The sequence below is a fragment of the Lepisma saccharinum genome, chromosome 29, assembly GCF_977018435.1.
Source record: "Lepisma saccharinum chromosome 29, izLepSacc3.1, whole genome shotgun sequence".
Classification (NCBI taxonomy): domain Eukaryota; kingdom Metazoa; phylum Arthropoda; class Insecta; order Zygentoma; family Lepismatidae; genus Lepisma; species Lepisma saccharinum.
The window spans coordinates 5341393-5358097 of record NC_139257.1 but is presented as its reverse complement, the minus strand read 5'-3'; the positions used below and the strand labels follow the sequence as shown (position 1 = coordinate 5358097).

The 16705-nt window shown below is 39.3% G+C and overlaps 2 protein-coding genes across 2 annotated transcripts in view; one reads left to right on the top strand and one right to left on the bottom strand.

The window, feature by feature from the left end:
- LOC145981182 (uncharacterized) overlaps positions 1-5085 on the top strand; it is a 110888-nt gene extending 105803 nt beyond the window's left edge. Inside the window, exons 3-4 of the mRNA XM_083114304.1 lie at positions 3623-4550; positions 5065-5085. Of these exons, the coding sequence (XP_082970430.1) occupies positions 3623-4550; positions 5065-5085 (949 nt within the window). The remainder of the gene's footprint in view (positions 1-3622; positions 4551-5064) is intronic.
- Positions 5086-12691: 7606 nt separating this feature from the next.
- LOC145981181 (histone-lysine N-methyltransferase SETMAR-like) lies at positions 12692-13531 on the bottom strand. Its single transcript, XM_083114303.1, has one exon. It carries the CDS (start codon positions 13529-13531, stop codon positions 12692-12694), a length of 840 nt encoding a protein of 279 aa, XP_082970429.1.
- Between the last annotated feature and the right edge of the window lie 3174 nt (positions 13532-16705).

The following is a 16705-nucleotide window of genomic DNA, read 5'->3' as shown; positions in this document are numbered from 1 at the left end:
ATGGCGCTGCATGTTCGTGAATGTTCCCACGTAATTCGTCGACGTGACACAGTGATGAAGCTTGGTTCTACTTGTCAGGATACGTGAACTCACAAAACACACGTTTATGAAATAGTGACAACCAACATGCAATCGTTGAGGAACCCCTTCATTCACAGAAGGTGTGCGTGTGCTGTGCATTATCACAGCGGCGCATCATCGGGCCAATTTTTTTTGACATTACTGTCAACAGTGATGTGTACCAGGCATTGTTTCATGAATTTGTGAACCAGTTGGATGATGAGGAACTGACACTTGGCTGGTACCAGCAAGATGGGGCAACATGCCACACGTTTGACGCAAGTATGGCTGTGGTGGAATAATTTTTCCCTGACCGAGTGATTTCGAAAGGATTATGGCTCCCAAGGTCACCGGAGTTGACCCTCCTGACTTTTTTCTGTTAGGTCACCTTAAAGGTAATGTGTACAAGAGCAAACCACGCACCATCGACGAGTTACGTGAGAATATCTGCCGTGAAATCCAGGTAGTCACGCCGAATACTTTGGTAGCAACATTCACGAACATGCAGTGCCATGTTGAACTGTGTATACAGGTGGGGGGAGGTCACTTCCAGCACTTCTTGTAATGTACCTTCATATCTCACCCATAAAGGTATGTCATGTACAAATTTGGTTTCATATCCTCATTTATTAAGTTTTTTATAACACTTTTTCCGGGGCCCCTTACGAGTGGGACACCCTGTAGCATATCAAACTCTACAGGAAATGCATTGTAGTTGCTAATTGATAATATGCTTAGAGAAAACTGTAATAAATTGATTAAAGCTGAGTACGTTAATCTAACATATTTTTCTCTGAAATATTCCTGTGTAAATTTTCTTAAACACATCTGTCTTCTACGAATACTTTGGTAGCAACATTCACGAACATGCAGCGCCATGTTGAACTGTGTATACAGGTGGGGGGAGGTCACTTCCAGCACTTCTTGTAATGTACCTTCATATCTCACCCATAAAGGTATGTCATGTACAAATTTGGTTTCATATCCTCATTTATTAAGATTTTTATAACACTTTTTCCGGGGCCCCTTATGAGTGGGACACCCTGTAGCATATCAAACTCTACAGGAAATGCATTGTAGTTGCTAATTGATAACACCCTGTAACACGATTTTTGTTCCTGTGTAGTGAGTTTTATTTTCTAAAAGCTTCTGACTGGAAACCATAGAAAATGCCTATTATTCCCCTCAAACTTTGTTTTTGTGACCAGGGCAGTGTTATTTTTAAATTTTACCTGTTTTCAATGAGAAAATATACGAATTCGTGTTTTTCATTTACATAAATAAAAATAGAAACACACATACATCAAAAGTGACATATATTTGCAATCTAGTTGTGAACAGAATTATTGCAAAAGATTTAAAAATTAGTAGTTTTCCGGGATTTACGATTATACTGTACATTACTTTTACGAATCAGCCCCCAAATATAGTTATACAAATATGTTCTCGTTATACTGGACTTGGTAGCGACGTTCGAAGTCCAATAGCTATATCTTGATGGAAACGCTCGCCTTGCTCCTCCGAGTATGCTCCCCTGTTATCCTTAAATGTATGAAGGTGAGCATCGAGGGCATGAATTTTAAGGGACATCCTGCAGCCCATTTTGACGTAGTTCTTCACCAGAGTCTCAACCACTTCCACATAGCTTTCGGACTTATGATTGCCCAAAAAGCTCATAACCACTAAAACAAAGCTGTTCCAAGACGCTTTTTCATTCTCACTGAGCTTCTTGGGAAATTCTTTGCACGCCAAAAGCTTCTTTATCTGTGGGCCGACAAAGACACCGGCTTTGATTTTTGCATCAGACAGGTTAGGAAAGAAGTCTTGAAGGTACTTGAAGGCTGCTGACTCCTTATCTAAAGCTTTGACAAATTGTTTGATCAGGCCCAATTTAATATGGGGTGGAGGCATTAGCACCTTGTGGGGGTTTACCAGTGGCTCCCACTTGACGTTGTTTTTTCCCACAGAGAACTCGGTCCTCTGTGGCCAGTACCTCGTGTTGTAGTGCGCTTTGGTGTCTCTGCTGTCCCATAGGCAAAGATAACAAGGAAACTTGGTAAAACCGCCTTGGAGACCCATTAGAAATCCTATGATTTTGAAGTCTCCGATGACTTCCCATCCATACTCATCATATTTCAAGGTATCTAGCAATCGCTTTATGCTGTTGTAATCCTCTGGGAGGTGGACTGAGTGAGCTAGTGGAAGAGACGGGTATGTATTTCCATTATGAAGAAGCACGGCTTTAAGACTTCTGGATGAACTGTCAATAAAGAGGCGCCACTCATTTGGACTGAAGTCAATTCCAATTGCTTCAAACAGACCGGTGACATTGTGGCAGAAGCAGAGTCCATCTTGACTTATGAAAAAGCTGGAAAAACTTTGAAGACACTTCCTCTGACCTGTTTTTTGCACACTTTCATCTAATAAATTCCACTGCTTAAGCCTAGACGTCAAGAGTTCTGCATTGGACTTTGTGAGACCAAGATCTCTTATTGAGTCGTTAAGATCTTTTTGATTGGGGTAGTACGGGTTTCTCTCTTCGGCTCGCAAATTGTAAGTATGAAGATCAATGTCTTCCTCGCTCTCTGACTTACTACTCTCCTCTGAAGAGGGCAGGTTTTCTCCGGAGGAGTGGGCACGGGAAACTCAGGGCAATGTGGCACAGGGGCAATGGATGAAGGTATATCCGGATATATAATAGCTTGCGCATTCTTTCCAGCCCGACGTTTGGAAGGATCCACCATGTTAAACATGTAAGGTGTTAGTAAAAGTAATTTTTCAAAATACATTTGAAATAAACAAAAAACTTTAGGCCTCTTCAAGAAAACCCTAAATATTTAATATATAATTGAAATTATTAAAATTTTACATTTTAATTTTCCGTCTTACCTTCCAGAGTTTTTTTTTGCAGTTATCGCAGGTGAAATGAGGTGCCCAGGTTTTGTCTTGTTCCCCTACAGACATGCCGAAATATGCTCTGTATGCTTCACACATTTTAGCAGATGCTTTCACACAGTACTTATTTCCTCTTTTCTTGATAAAATGGCAACAGACATAACAAAATTTGTCTGCCATATACTTCGAGCTTCTTGATGCCATTGTAAATGTGCATCTAATTAGGCAGCTAGGATGACAATGAACCGCTTCAAACTGCACGATTTGCACTATTGTTGCTGGCAGAATGCCAAGACCTGTCCATTTCAGTTATAGGGGAGACCAGTATATTGCTACAGCGCGCAATATGACATGTTATTTATCTTCTTTATTCATAATGAGAAAAAAACGTGTACTGGAAAAGGGTAAATCTCAAAACATCATTGTCCTGGCTACAAAAACAAAGTTTATGAGGAATAATACCCATTTTCTATACTTTTGGAACACAAGGAATTAGGAAATAACAATTATTACCCAGGAACAGAAAGAAAATATTTTTTTGTTACATTGTGTAATATGCTTAGAGAAAACTGTAATAAATTGATTAAAGCTGAGTACGTTAATCTAACATATTTTTCTCTGAAATATTCCTGTGTAAATTTTCTTAAACACATCTGTCTTCTTCCAGGTTATCACTGGAATGCCCATCGATTAGAAGTGAATTTCAACAGATAAAAATGGATAATGATATAAATTCATATCTTAGAGAGACTAACTTTGGTGCAAATAAGAACTCTGGATCCCAATCACTACCAATGAAATATCCTATCTGCAGCCCAATACTGCTGACAACACTCTGGTCTGGGACAAAGAATAGTGGAACCAATTTAGAATCTACAAGGGAAACAGAATATACAAAATCTTCAAACTCTAAGGGTTGTACTGTTTGCAGTGATGGCAGCAATTTGTTTGATCACAAATGTGAACTTGTGGTTCACATGCAAAATCATAATAGTGAAAAATCTTTTGTGTGTTCAACATGTAACAAATCATTTGCACAGAGAGGAAACCTTAGACAACATTTAGTAATTCATACTGCAGATAAACCCCATGTGTGTTCAACTTGTAACAAATCATTTTCCCTAAAACAACACCTTAGAAGACACTCAATTATTCATACTGCAGATAAACCCCATGTTTGTTCAATGTGTAACAAAGCATTTACTCGGAGTGGAGAGTTTAGACGGCATTCAATTCTTCATTCTGGAAATAAACCCCATGTGTGTTCAACGTGTAACAAATCATTTACACGTGAGGGACATCTTAGACGACATTTAGTAATTCATACCGCAGATAAACCCCATGTGTGTTCAACTTGTAACAAATCATTTTCACGGAAACAAGACCTTAGACAACATTCAATTATTCATACTGGAGATAAACCCTATGTGTGTTCAAATTGTAACAAATCATTTACACGGAAACAACACCTTAGACAACATTCAATTGTTCATACTGGAGATAAACCCTATGTGTGTTCAACTTGTAACAAATCATTTTCACAGAAACAACACCTTAGACAACATTCAATTATTCATACTGGAGATAAACCCTATGTGTGTTCAAATTGTAACAAATCATTTACACGGAAAGAACACCTTAGACAACATTCAATTATTCATACTGGAGATAAACCCTATGTGTGTTCAACTTGTAACAAGTCATTTTCACAGAAACAACACCTTAGACAACATTCAATTATTCATACTGGAGATAAACCCTATGTGTGTTCAACTTGTAACAAATCATTTTCACAGAAACAACACCTTAGACAACATTCATTTATTCATACTGGAGATAAGCCCTGTGTGTGTTCGACTTGTAACAAATCATTTTCACGGAAACAATATCTTAGACAACATTCAATTATTCATACTGGAGATAAACTCTATGTGTGTTCAACTTGTAACAAATCATTTGCACAAAGGAGATATCTGAGACAACATTTCACAATTCATACAAGAGAGAAACCTCATTTGTACTGAGCATGTAACAAATCATTCACAACAAAAGCCAATTCTTCCACGATATTCTAGTAATCATACTAGGGATGCACTGTGTGTGTTCCAGCATGTATCTGACTTGCAGTAAACAAATTTTCATAAAAGATTTCATAGTGGAGAGAAGTTGAATGCTCCTTAGAAAATAGTTCCTTTAGTTTACTGGATTGCCGTGTAACATATGACCAATAGGAGTAAACTCATTCTGGACTCGCATTCCAGATTTGCTCATCCGGCATGTAATAACAATGACCACTTCTCAAAAACGATCAGATTGATCTAAAATATTTCTAAGTCCAGAAATCGTTAATGTGGCAACCTAACACTTTAGCATCAGCTGAGAATAGCAGCTTTACAACATGTCCTGTAGTACAATTACGAACACTGTGCTGAGATATTTTCCTTCTCGAATATACCGTGATGTTTAATATCTATGAACCACCATTATAATGCAGAATAAAGATAAATCTTTATTTGGAGTAATGGTGTTATATGTTTATCTGCACATTGCATATTTCATTGATGACTTAAACAAAAGTGCAATTCCATTCTTCATTTCATCAATGGAATCCATCATGGATCCATCACGGTTCACCACATTCATCACACACAGGTGATGGATTTTTTTTAAAATTTAGGGGAAATTGACCAACAAATTAAGTTTAGGATCTAACGAACATGAATCTCCCACATATAAGGTAGAAGTACTTGTGATTAATTTATATTCTTTTGGAATACCATGAATCAGAGGGCTGGGTTTGTATACCGTCTGCCACTTTAATAACCATAAGCTAATTATTGAGAAGTATCCCTGATTGAAAAATATTTGTGGAAGTTTAGCAAATCGGAGAAAGGATTTGGGGAAAATCCAGGACTTCATCTGAGGTCTTACAGCCTCCACCATAGCCATTCTCATCCCTGAAAACCCCGACACCCCAACTTTTTATCTACTGCCCAAAATTCACAAATCAACCATGACATACCCATCATATCTAGCTTCAACTCACCCATGAAACGAATTTCAGCCTTTGTTGACTTCCACCTCAATCTTCTTGTGCCCCCTACCTCCGTGATACCAACCACTTCCTATAGAAAATCAACATCCTCCCACCACTGCCTCCAAACACCATCCTTGCCACCATTGACATAACTTCCCTCTACACCAACATACCGCACTCCCATGGCCTCGGTTCCATATAATCCTTCCTCAATAGCAGACCAGAGCCCCATCTATCATTTCCTGACCCACCTAGCCCCTTGTCTTCCCGTGCAACCATTTCACCTTCGAGGACAAGCACTAACTTCAAACCTGTGGCACAGCCATGGGCACCAGAATATCCCAATCCTATGCCAACCTTTTCATGGGCAAATTCGAACATGAGTTCCTGAAAACCCAATCCCTGAAACCTCTCCTCTTGCTCTTTTTCATCGATGACATCTTCATGCTCTGGACATATGGAGAGCTATCCATATTCACCTTACTAGACCAGCTTAACTGCTTCTGCTCTTTGTTACTATTTTCAAAAACCCACCTCACCTTCTTCCATATATTACGAGGAGGTTCTTGTGTCAGCGAGATTGTTTATATTATATAATTCGTGATGCTCGGAAGTTGCAATCTGGCAACGTGTTATCCCCTAGCGGGAGAAGCATGTACGGTCGCTGAGAAGCCATGCCGCCTTGCTCCCGTAGCAAGCGAGCCTGGTTAGACAGACACAGTTGAAGTGGTATTTCTGATAACAAAAGGTAAGGAGGTTTTTCCTGCAGGTAGTTACGACCGTTGGCAGGTGATCGGAAACATTCGAGATGCATTGAATTTGACTATACCATTTTGACTCGCCGTTTAACTTACATGGAATGTTAATTGCTGCTTAATTTGATTTTCTGGTTTGTTCTGGTAAGGCTTGCTTTAACTTACCTAAGTTTAATTATAATTTAAAATCAATTATTAGTTTATCTTAAAAATATTCCTTGTCATGTTGATTTCGGACTAGAATTAAATATGCATCTAAAAAGAATGTTTCGTGTTCATCGATAACCAAATGTTTCCGATCATCGAGGCCATTCTTTTTGTACATGAATAAAAGTGCATGTGTCAGACTGATTCAAGATTTTAGGGTTGTATTTATTGGCGCCATGTGTTTACTGCATTTGTGATTTTTAAACTGTACATAAATTTGCAAATATGTGTGGAAAGGGGTTTCATATTTTGAAGGTAAAAATATAAAGATTGTAAAAGGAGAGTTATGGGATTTTCCCATGAATGTATACAGTAAAAAGGGATAAGGGATTTTTAATCCGATTGTATTTTACAATTTCTGCTTGTAATAAAACTATCACTGGGACTATTTTTGTGTTTGCCTAATAACAATGATCAGGTGTGTTTGATATGAAGGTGCTTGAATATGAAAGTTTACAAGTTCCTATTGGATTACGTGTAAGAGATGGAACAAGTCTTTGGGAAGGGGGCAACTATTTCTGTATATGTGGACCTGTGAAGGTTGTGACTAGATGATCACGTAATACCTGGATCGGATATCCAACAATACAGAAAGGGGAGAGAGAACTGTAATTTAGGGAATTGGTTTCTGATATAAAAGATTCACGTTAATTATGAGTAGTTAACATTGCGGGCTTAAACTATTAGTAGTTAAAGAAAAGGGGAGGGGAACAGGTTTTGAGTAGGATTGTTTTAAAGGTTAAGATTTCAACCTGCTTTGCTCTCAATGCTCAATGTTTGTGTGAGGTGGTCGTTAATAGTAACTGTTTTTGGAAAATTTAATATATATAATTGTTCTTAAACGTTTTTGTTTAAACCTAATGACCACATCACATGTGATCACCAAACAAATATTCCAAGCTGCCACCAATCCTCCTGTACTTGTCACCCAATATCACCCTCACCTCAACAAAATCACGCACACATTATGTTCCCTCCCTCCCATCCTCCACAGTGATTCTGTCACCAGAAACATATTTTTCAATAAACCAAGTGTTATAGTTTTTCTTGTATGTACTCATTGCTTGCATTATAGAATTATTTTCCTGTAGTTTACGGTTATTACAAGCATAAGAAAACAGTTTTTCTTTGTGACGTTTCAGGAGAAAACACGCGGGGCCTCCCCCATAGTGCAGTGGTAGCGTCAATGCCTTGTAATCAAGGGATCCCGGGTTTGATACACGGTGGAGGCACAAGTGGTTCGGATCCCACTTTAAACTGTAGGTCCAGTCCCGATTAGCCTTACTGTGCATAAAGTGGACTTAAAACATCAACTCAAACCAAGGAGAAAACACGCTCCTTTCATCAGACATTCTCCTGAAACGTCACAAAGAAAAACTGTTTTCTTATGCTTGTAATAACCGTAAACTACAGGAAAATAAACCCAGTGTTGTTTTCAAACGCTCGCAACCTCCAAAACATTTTGCGCCACCATCCCCTACCAACTCACAATCAACCCTCTCCCTGCCCGCAAACACAACCACCCAAGGTGTAAAACCTGCCCCATTTTTGTCACTTCCCACACCCTCTAGATCCACACTGCCACTGGCAAGTTCACCCTTTACCCCCCAAAGGAACCTGCCACAGCTCTAACCTCCTTTACATCCTCACCTGCAATATCTGTGGTGGCTTTTACCTGTGGGAAACATCCAGAACCCTCAATCTCCAAATCAACAATCACTGCTCCTCCACCCAAATCCTGAACTTCACTGTTGCCATGCATACAAACTACCATATTACCCCCTTTAATGAATGCTTCCAGATAGAGATCATCTACTCCTTACCCCAATCCATTAACACCTGAGTACATAAGAGCCAGGGAAAGCCTACATATCTGCCATGAATGCAACCACATTCCCTCACCTTCATCACCATCCCCACCTTTCACATATTACACCCACTCCCACCCCCAACACAGTTTTCAACAAGCTTGGCAAAAGAACCATGTTTTTTTGGCACCATCTATTTCTTTCTGGACTTGGTAACACCGCAGGTCACACCATCTCAGGTCTTTGTTGCCAAGCTCTACACTTTGTTTGTACACTTGAAGATACAGCTTGTGGCTACAAAAAATTGAATTTTTCCTGTGTCTGGTGGGTGTTTCATATTTCCTTTGTCTGGTGAGTGTTTCATCTTTCCTTGAAAATGAAAAAGAAAGAGGAAACACTAGAAAATCTTAACCTTTAGCATCTACTAGCCACATCGTCAGTGGTAGAAGGAAAAGCGGAAATGGAAAGTAGAGGCCTACAGCATGCAGTATTTCCTCTTCTTTTACTTTTTCAGTCCTTGTGGAACTTCTCCCTTTTTTCCAATATATACAGTGATCGATTTGGGCTGGTATGAGCTGGTATCGCATACTGGTAGTAAATTAAGATGCCAAAAATCATACCGGCAGTAAATTTAAAAAAAAAATGCTTAGTAAATTTACTCACTAGTATATTTATTTATTTGTTTATTATTACCTATTTACTAAAACATGACACGTCCGTGACTCATATTGTCTTAGGAACTTCTGGAGTGTTGTAATAAAATAGAGAGAATGAGAATCAATGTATTATTTAAAAAATCACCAAAAAAATATATCAAAAAACACGTCTGTGCACATGAGCATACAGCAGTAATTTATTTCCAATTCGACCACTGAATACACACACACACATTAGGTGTAGTTCAAAAAGTAATGCCCCACATTTTTTCATTGAGAACTATTTATTCATCATGAATAAAATTCAAACTGAGCAAGGCTCGATACCCGGTGGAGGCACATAGTAGTTCAGAACCCAATTTAAACTGTAGGTCCAGTCCCGATTAACCTTACTGTGCAAATAGCAGACTTAAACACCAAATCAATAAATCAAACTCAGCAAAGGTACCAGTACATGTTTCAGCTACATATGTTATTTTTCAACGAAGGGCATGAGGGCATGCAGAGGCACAATAACGAATTTTTGTCTTGGAGGGACACAAGTACCAGCTAAACGTACCAACAATAATAATAGTAATAATAACAATAATAATATTACTACTACTAGTGGTGGTGGTAGTTGTTGTATCAAAGATGTGATTATTATCATAAATTACGCCAAAAGGGGGTAGAAGTCATTGCTAAAGCATTTGTTCTAAACAAATATTTTTTCAACACGTTCAATTTCACATTAGCTAATAACACTGGTCAACACACATTTTCTGGCATAAGGTTTTCCAATGGTTTTAAGGTAACTGTGGGGTGCTGATTCCAAATCTGATCTCAGATTTGCTCTATCACATCTCATTTGTATGCTATTGGCAAATCCCATTTTCATTGATTTTACCCGGAATTGACCGGTGGGCACTATCACATCAGGTTTTTGAGATATCAAATATTGCATTTTCAATAAAAACAGCACATTTATGATCATTTACAAAGAGCTAAACAGACATACAAATGAGAATAAGCTAAAATACAATATACAATAATAACGAAACAAACATTTAATGAGTCGTAGCACAGTTGTGACTGCATATAAATGCTCTTCGCTCAAATGACCCAAGTTCTCTGGAAAGTCGACCAAGTGACTATGTAAGTAGTGAACCTTGATGTTCATCCTACATCCAAGTGCTTGGAAACTCAAGAGCATCTCCTCCACAATCTCTTCATAGTTGTCCGCTTTCCTGTTCCCAACGAAATTCCGCACCACATCAGAGAATGCAATCCAACCCTAGCCTCTGCCGCAGTCATTGTTGTAACAAAGTGTGGATCCCTGATGAGTGTTCTTATCTGAGGGCCATCAAATATTCCTGCCTTTTTCTTCTCGGCACTAACACTTGAAAAGGTTGAACAAATATAGCTGAAGCAGTCTCCAGTGTGATCAAGATCTTTGACGAATTGCTTCATTAATCCAAGTTTTATGTGCAGTGGGGGAAATATAATTTTATTCCTATCAACCAAAGGCTCATTCTTGATGTTCTTGTCACCAGGCGTCAAACTGATTCTTGGTGGCCAGGTCCTTTTAACCCAGTGTTCTAATGTAGCCCTACTGTCCCAGTAGCAGAGGAAACAAGGGTATTTGGTGTGACCTCCTTGCTGCCCCAGAAGAAAATTAACCATTTTCAAATCAACACAAATTACCCATCCATGAACATGATATTCCAATCTATCCAGAATTGTTTTGATATGTGTATACTCTTCTTTCTTTCGTACAGAGAGTCCTATTGGGATTGAACCATATACATTTATGTTGTGCAGTAACACACATTTCAAACTCCTTTTACTACTGTCAATGAAAGTCTCCATTCACTTGAATCATTGTAAGCAGTTCCATATTCTAAAGAAGCCCTTCAACATCATTACAATAAAAAAGTTGACCGTCTGAATGGAAGTACTTTCGCAGTGCTGCTTCTCTGTTTCGATAAAAGGAGACACTAGTGCCAGGTCTGAGTAGTCCTTTCTCCTTCAGCCTGGAAGCCAACACTTCAGCAGACTGTTTTGGCAAATACAAATCTCTTACCTGATAATTTAATTCAGGCTGACTAAACAGAGAAATTTTATCAGAATCTGCAACAGTTGGCGTATATTCGGTCAGATCATCATCCTCGTCGTCTGTAGAAGCAGGTGAAGTGAGGGTTTCAACATCAATCTCTGGTAGCTCAGTAAATACAGGCACAGGTATTTCCTCACAGTGTTCAACTGGTCGTCTGGCAGATGGGATGTCTGGGTATTGTAAGTGGTGTTTGTTCATCTTATTGAAACCTTTTACATTGACAAGGCAGAAGTAACAGTCATCCAAATGGTTTGTAGGTTCCCTCCAAACCATTGGCACACCAAACTTCAGCTTAGCATTCTTTCCTTTAGACCATGATCGCAAAGTTTCAACACAGGTCTTGCACACTTTGTGGGGAGCCAAATATTTGTCTTGGTCTCCCAGTCGTACATTAATGTAGGCAAGATACACCTTCTTGACAAAGGTATTGATGTTGTGCCTTTGATCCCTCAAAGTGAAGGTGCCACAGATGTAGCAGAAGATATCTGCGTCATTACGGCAAGTCCTTCTTCCGAATGTTGTAGCCATCGTTAGATCACAACATGCAGATAAAAAATATGACATAAATGTTGATGTCTACATAAAATCATATTATAAACACACTATCGTACAAATACAACGCCATCTATTATCACTAAAGCACTCACTGACTCGAAACAACTTGTAATCATAAGTGCCCACCGGTCAATTCCGGGTAAAATCAATGAAAATGGGATTTGCCAATAGCATACAAATGAGATGTGATAGAGCAAATATGAGATCAGATTTAGAATCAGCACACTGAAATTAGTCTAAAACAGTTGGAAAAGTCCATGCCAGAAAAAATATTTTTTTTTTTGTTGACCAGTGTAATGCTAAACAAGCACACAAATTGCATTTTTGAATGGCGGAAAATGAATGATACGAGGGTTCGAACTTAAATAGTGGCAACTATTTATTCACAACCGATACACAAGAGTTACATGTTTGTACCTGTTACTATCCTTCAAAGTAGTCACCAGCGTTGTGTAGAACCCGTTGCCAGCGATGTGGAAGGCGTAGTATACCGTTAGCAGAGCCTGTTCTATTGATGGTGCGAATGGAGCAGTCTACTGCCTATTGAATCTCTGGAACAGTTCTGAAGCAAATGCCACGAAGTGGTTCCTTCATCTTCAGAATCAAATAAAAGTCACAAGGACTTAAGTCCGGGGATTATGGTGGATGGTACAGTACTTCCAAGTCCCATCGACCGAACAGAGCAGCCACAGCTTGCGCTGTATGCGCCCGTGCATTGTAGTGCAAAATGATGGGTGGGTTGCGCAGAAAGTGTCGCCGCTTCTTTTGCAAAGCTGGTCGCAGTTGATGCTCCAAAAATGAACAGTAATACTGGGCATTGCCATCTGCCATGGAGGAACGTAATGCGTTAGGATAACACCATCACAGTCGTACACGAGAATCACCATAACTTTCACCACACTGGGGCTCTGACGCACTTTCGACTTTCGCGGCGACCCATAATAACGCCATTCGTTGGATTGGCGTTTCAGTGTTGGCTCGTAAGATCTGGCCCATGTCTCATCCAGTGTTACGATACGGCGTAAGAAAGCCTCACCTTCCCGCTCCAAGTGCGTCTGAGCAGCGTCGTAACGCATCCATTTCTGAATTTCCGTCAACTCATGCTGAACCCATCGTGATGCAATTTTGCGCATGCCCAGGCGTTCCTTCAGGATGCGAAGCAGAGTCGTATGCGCTAATCCAGTTTCATGGGTGAGCTCACGAATCGTCATGCTTCGATCACTGTCCACTAACGCGGCAACAGCTTGCACTTCTTCTTCAGAGATGCTAGGACGACCTACCCGATGCATGTCTGCCACAGTTTGCCGACCTTCGTTGTAGGCTTTTACCCACCGTGCCACTGTTCTGTACGGCAATGCCAATTCCCTGCACGCCTCTTGAAGCCCTTGATGACACTGTCGTGCTGTACGACCTCTGGCACATTCAATCTTGATCCAACTCCGTTGTTCCTGTTTGGAAAACATAGTGACCTTCACGTTAGACCACTCGCTCACAAGTGACTGTGTTTCCCTTGCTTGTGCGCCTGCCTGTGACGTGGGACGGGCGAGTCCATTTGCTCTGAGGTAAGGTAGGTATGTCAACAACGTGTGCTATCAGCGCCACTACTACATTCCATTGCATAGTGTCTCCACAGCAGTGTTGCCACTATTTAAGTTCCAACCCTTGTAAATGCATTCAGTAGATAATTTATTTTGTACATAACATGTATAACTTTCATGTACAAGATATGTTTAACACATATCCAGTATGGAGTGACATAAAATAAGAAAATACTTATGCGACATGCAATCTCTAAATTGTGTATGTATTCAAAGTTTTTTAATAGATATATACAACAAATATTATTTAAATGCATTACAGAAAACAAAGAAACTGCGAGCAAGAAAATTTTAATATTCAATCTTTGCAACTGGAGACAATATTGATTTGATAGGGTGCAAATAATTTCTTGAGCCGCCATGGCATTTTCATTTTTACATTTTTTTTTCATCTAGATCACTTGGCATTCATTGCCAATTCCCACCGCCCCACAGTGTGGTATTTTCGTAATCTAGCTGGACAAAAGTCAATTTTCGCATTTCGCTACATGGGTTAAATACTTGTTAATTTGCAAAGGAGTTGAACCATATTACATGAAACTAGGCTTTGTATTCCAAAAAATCACACTGAACAATAGAAAAAAGAGTCTCACTAGCTGTCTACCTGAGTTCTTCCAGCCAAGTGCTGCAAGTGATCACGTCATTCGTCTGAGTTTCCTCGATGAATACAGTCTGTTTCTGTGTGCTAGTGCTGGTTGTGTGGTGTTCTTATTTTCTTTTTTGTTTCAACATAAGGTTACATTTTTGGTGTATTATTATATGTTTTAGTTTAAGCATAAGCACCATCAGAAAAAAGTCACGTTTATTTCTGTATGAGAAAACGTATAAGTAAGTTTGGACTAGAGTTTTAGTACATTATATTGCATTATACAGATCTGTTATCCTAGTTTTCTGAAAGAGTTACTTGTTACCTACACAAATGATGTTAATTTGTTTGCGACACTCATACACTTTTTTCTAATTACAGAATGACTACGCAAATTTCACTGCGGAATTTTTTCAATGTGTGGTATACCAATGCCAAAGAATCAAGAATGGATGCTTTGTTAAGTTATATAATGGAAGAATGAGGTGCTTCGTCCTTTTCGGAAGACATTATAAAACGTTTAAAAGTAACAATCAGAAGTGTTAGCCAAAAAAATAGAACAAAAGTGGTTGAAGTCCGGAAGACATAGAGAATGCTTTTTAAAAACGAATTCTTTGTGGTTAGAACAATATATATCACTTCCTGATATTATTACTGAAAGTGTCGAAAGTGTTTCACTACCTGGACCGAGTAGAAGTGTCGGAAGATCGCAAGAAGACTTTGATAGTGCTAGTGATAAAACTAAAAAAGGCGAATTCAACACATCTTCGAAACATTGAATCAGGAAGAGATATCATTAGCAGCCAAATTACAGCTTTGGAAGGAAGGCAAAAGAGATTCAGCAGCAATTGTAAAAGAGCTTTGTCAATTTTCGCCTAAAAGAGGGACAAAGAACAAAAACACGGAAGTGTTTGGTAAGGTAAAAAAAAAAAAAGGTAAAGTGCTCCCCTGTGCATAGCACCATGCCATGAAGGCGTATAGGGGGTGTGGGGGGTAACGCCCCACACTTTCTTGATCCGGTCGTGAGTGGGGGTGATGTGATCAGCATCACGCCTCCTGACCGCCTTTACCCCCCAGGGTTTCCCCCAGGTACCCATGTTATTCGACGCTGGGTGGGCGCCAGGGCCGCTTCCATCGTTAGAAAAGTTCCCGGATTTGAACCGGCCGGGGATCGATCCCGAGACCTTTAGCATGGTAGTCAGACGCGTTACTGACTGAGAGTTTGGTATGCCCAAAACAAATTGGACTGTCAGAAGACCAAGCCCTGGCATTAATGGTCGATGCAAATCTCTCGGCACATCAATATAACGTAACATGCCATACAACTAACCAATTAAAGAGAAATATGTATAATAGCTATAAGAAAGTCCAAGCAGCAAAACAGTTGTGCTATCCTAGTGGCATTACTGTAACAGAAACGTTCGCAAAAATAATCTCTTCTGGATCACACTATTACGTGATTGTTCAAAGTACAAGAAGATGTCTTGAATTGTATTACAGACTTGAAGACTTTAGAACTAATTGTGAAGTGGGGTTGCGATGGGGCCGAACAAAATAGAAATAAGCAAAATTTTTCTGATAAAAATTCCACTGACGAAAGTTTGTTTAGCCTATCAATGGTGCCTATTCAATTGTATTCAGTAATAGCCCAAACCTCAAACACGTCATATGGCAAAACCCTTCCCCATCCTCTACTAGATATTGTCGTCCAATCAAGTTTGTGTTTGCAAAGGAAATGGTGGATGTAATTAAGACAGAAATTGATAAAATCAAGGTGAAATTTTCTTCACTGTTACCCACTAAAATTAATGTAATCGACATGGAAGTCTTTGCAAAGTCAACGTTGATATTATGCATGATTGACGGCAAATTTTGTAATGCCTTAGCTTCATGTGCATCAACACAGACTTATTATTTGTGTGGTGCCAAGCCTAGCGAAATGAACACTGAAAGGCGCATCTTAGAAAACACTGTCAGCAGTAATCTTCTTTCCCTGGGCCTGTCACCTTTGCATTCTCGGATTCGATTTTTTGAATGCATAGATATCAAATCATGACAGGAAAAGAAAAACAAAGTGCCTGAAAAAAGAAACAAATCCAAGAACAGTTCAAATGTGAGCTAGGTTTGTTGGTAGACATGCCCAAACAACAAACAGGAACCACTAATGATGGGAACACAGCTCACAAGTTCTTTCGTAATGCCGAAAAGACAGCTGCAATAACAGGTGTCAACATTGAGCTTATTAAGCACTTCCATGTTATATTAGAGTGCATAAATAGAAGATTTCCCATAAATAGTAATACATTTCATGAAAACGCTAAAGAGACAAGATAATTGTATATTCGAGAATATTCATTGTACCCAATTTCTGTAAGCGTGCATAAAATTCTGTTTCGCGGACGAGACATTATTGATTCTTGTCGTTCCAATAGGCTAAATGTCGGAAGAGGCAC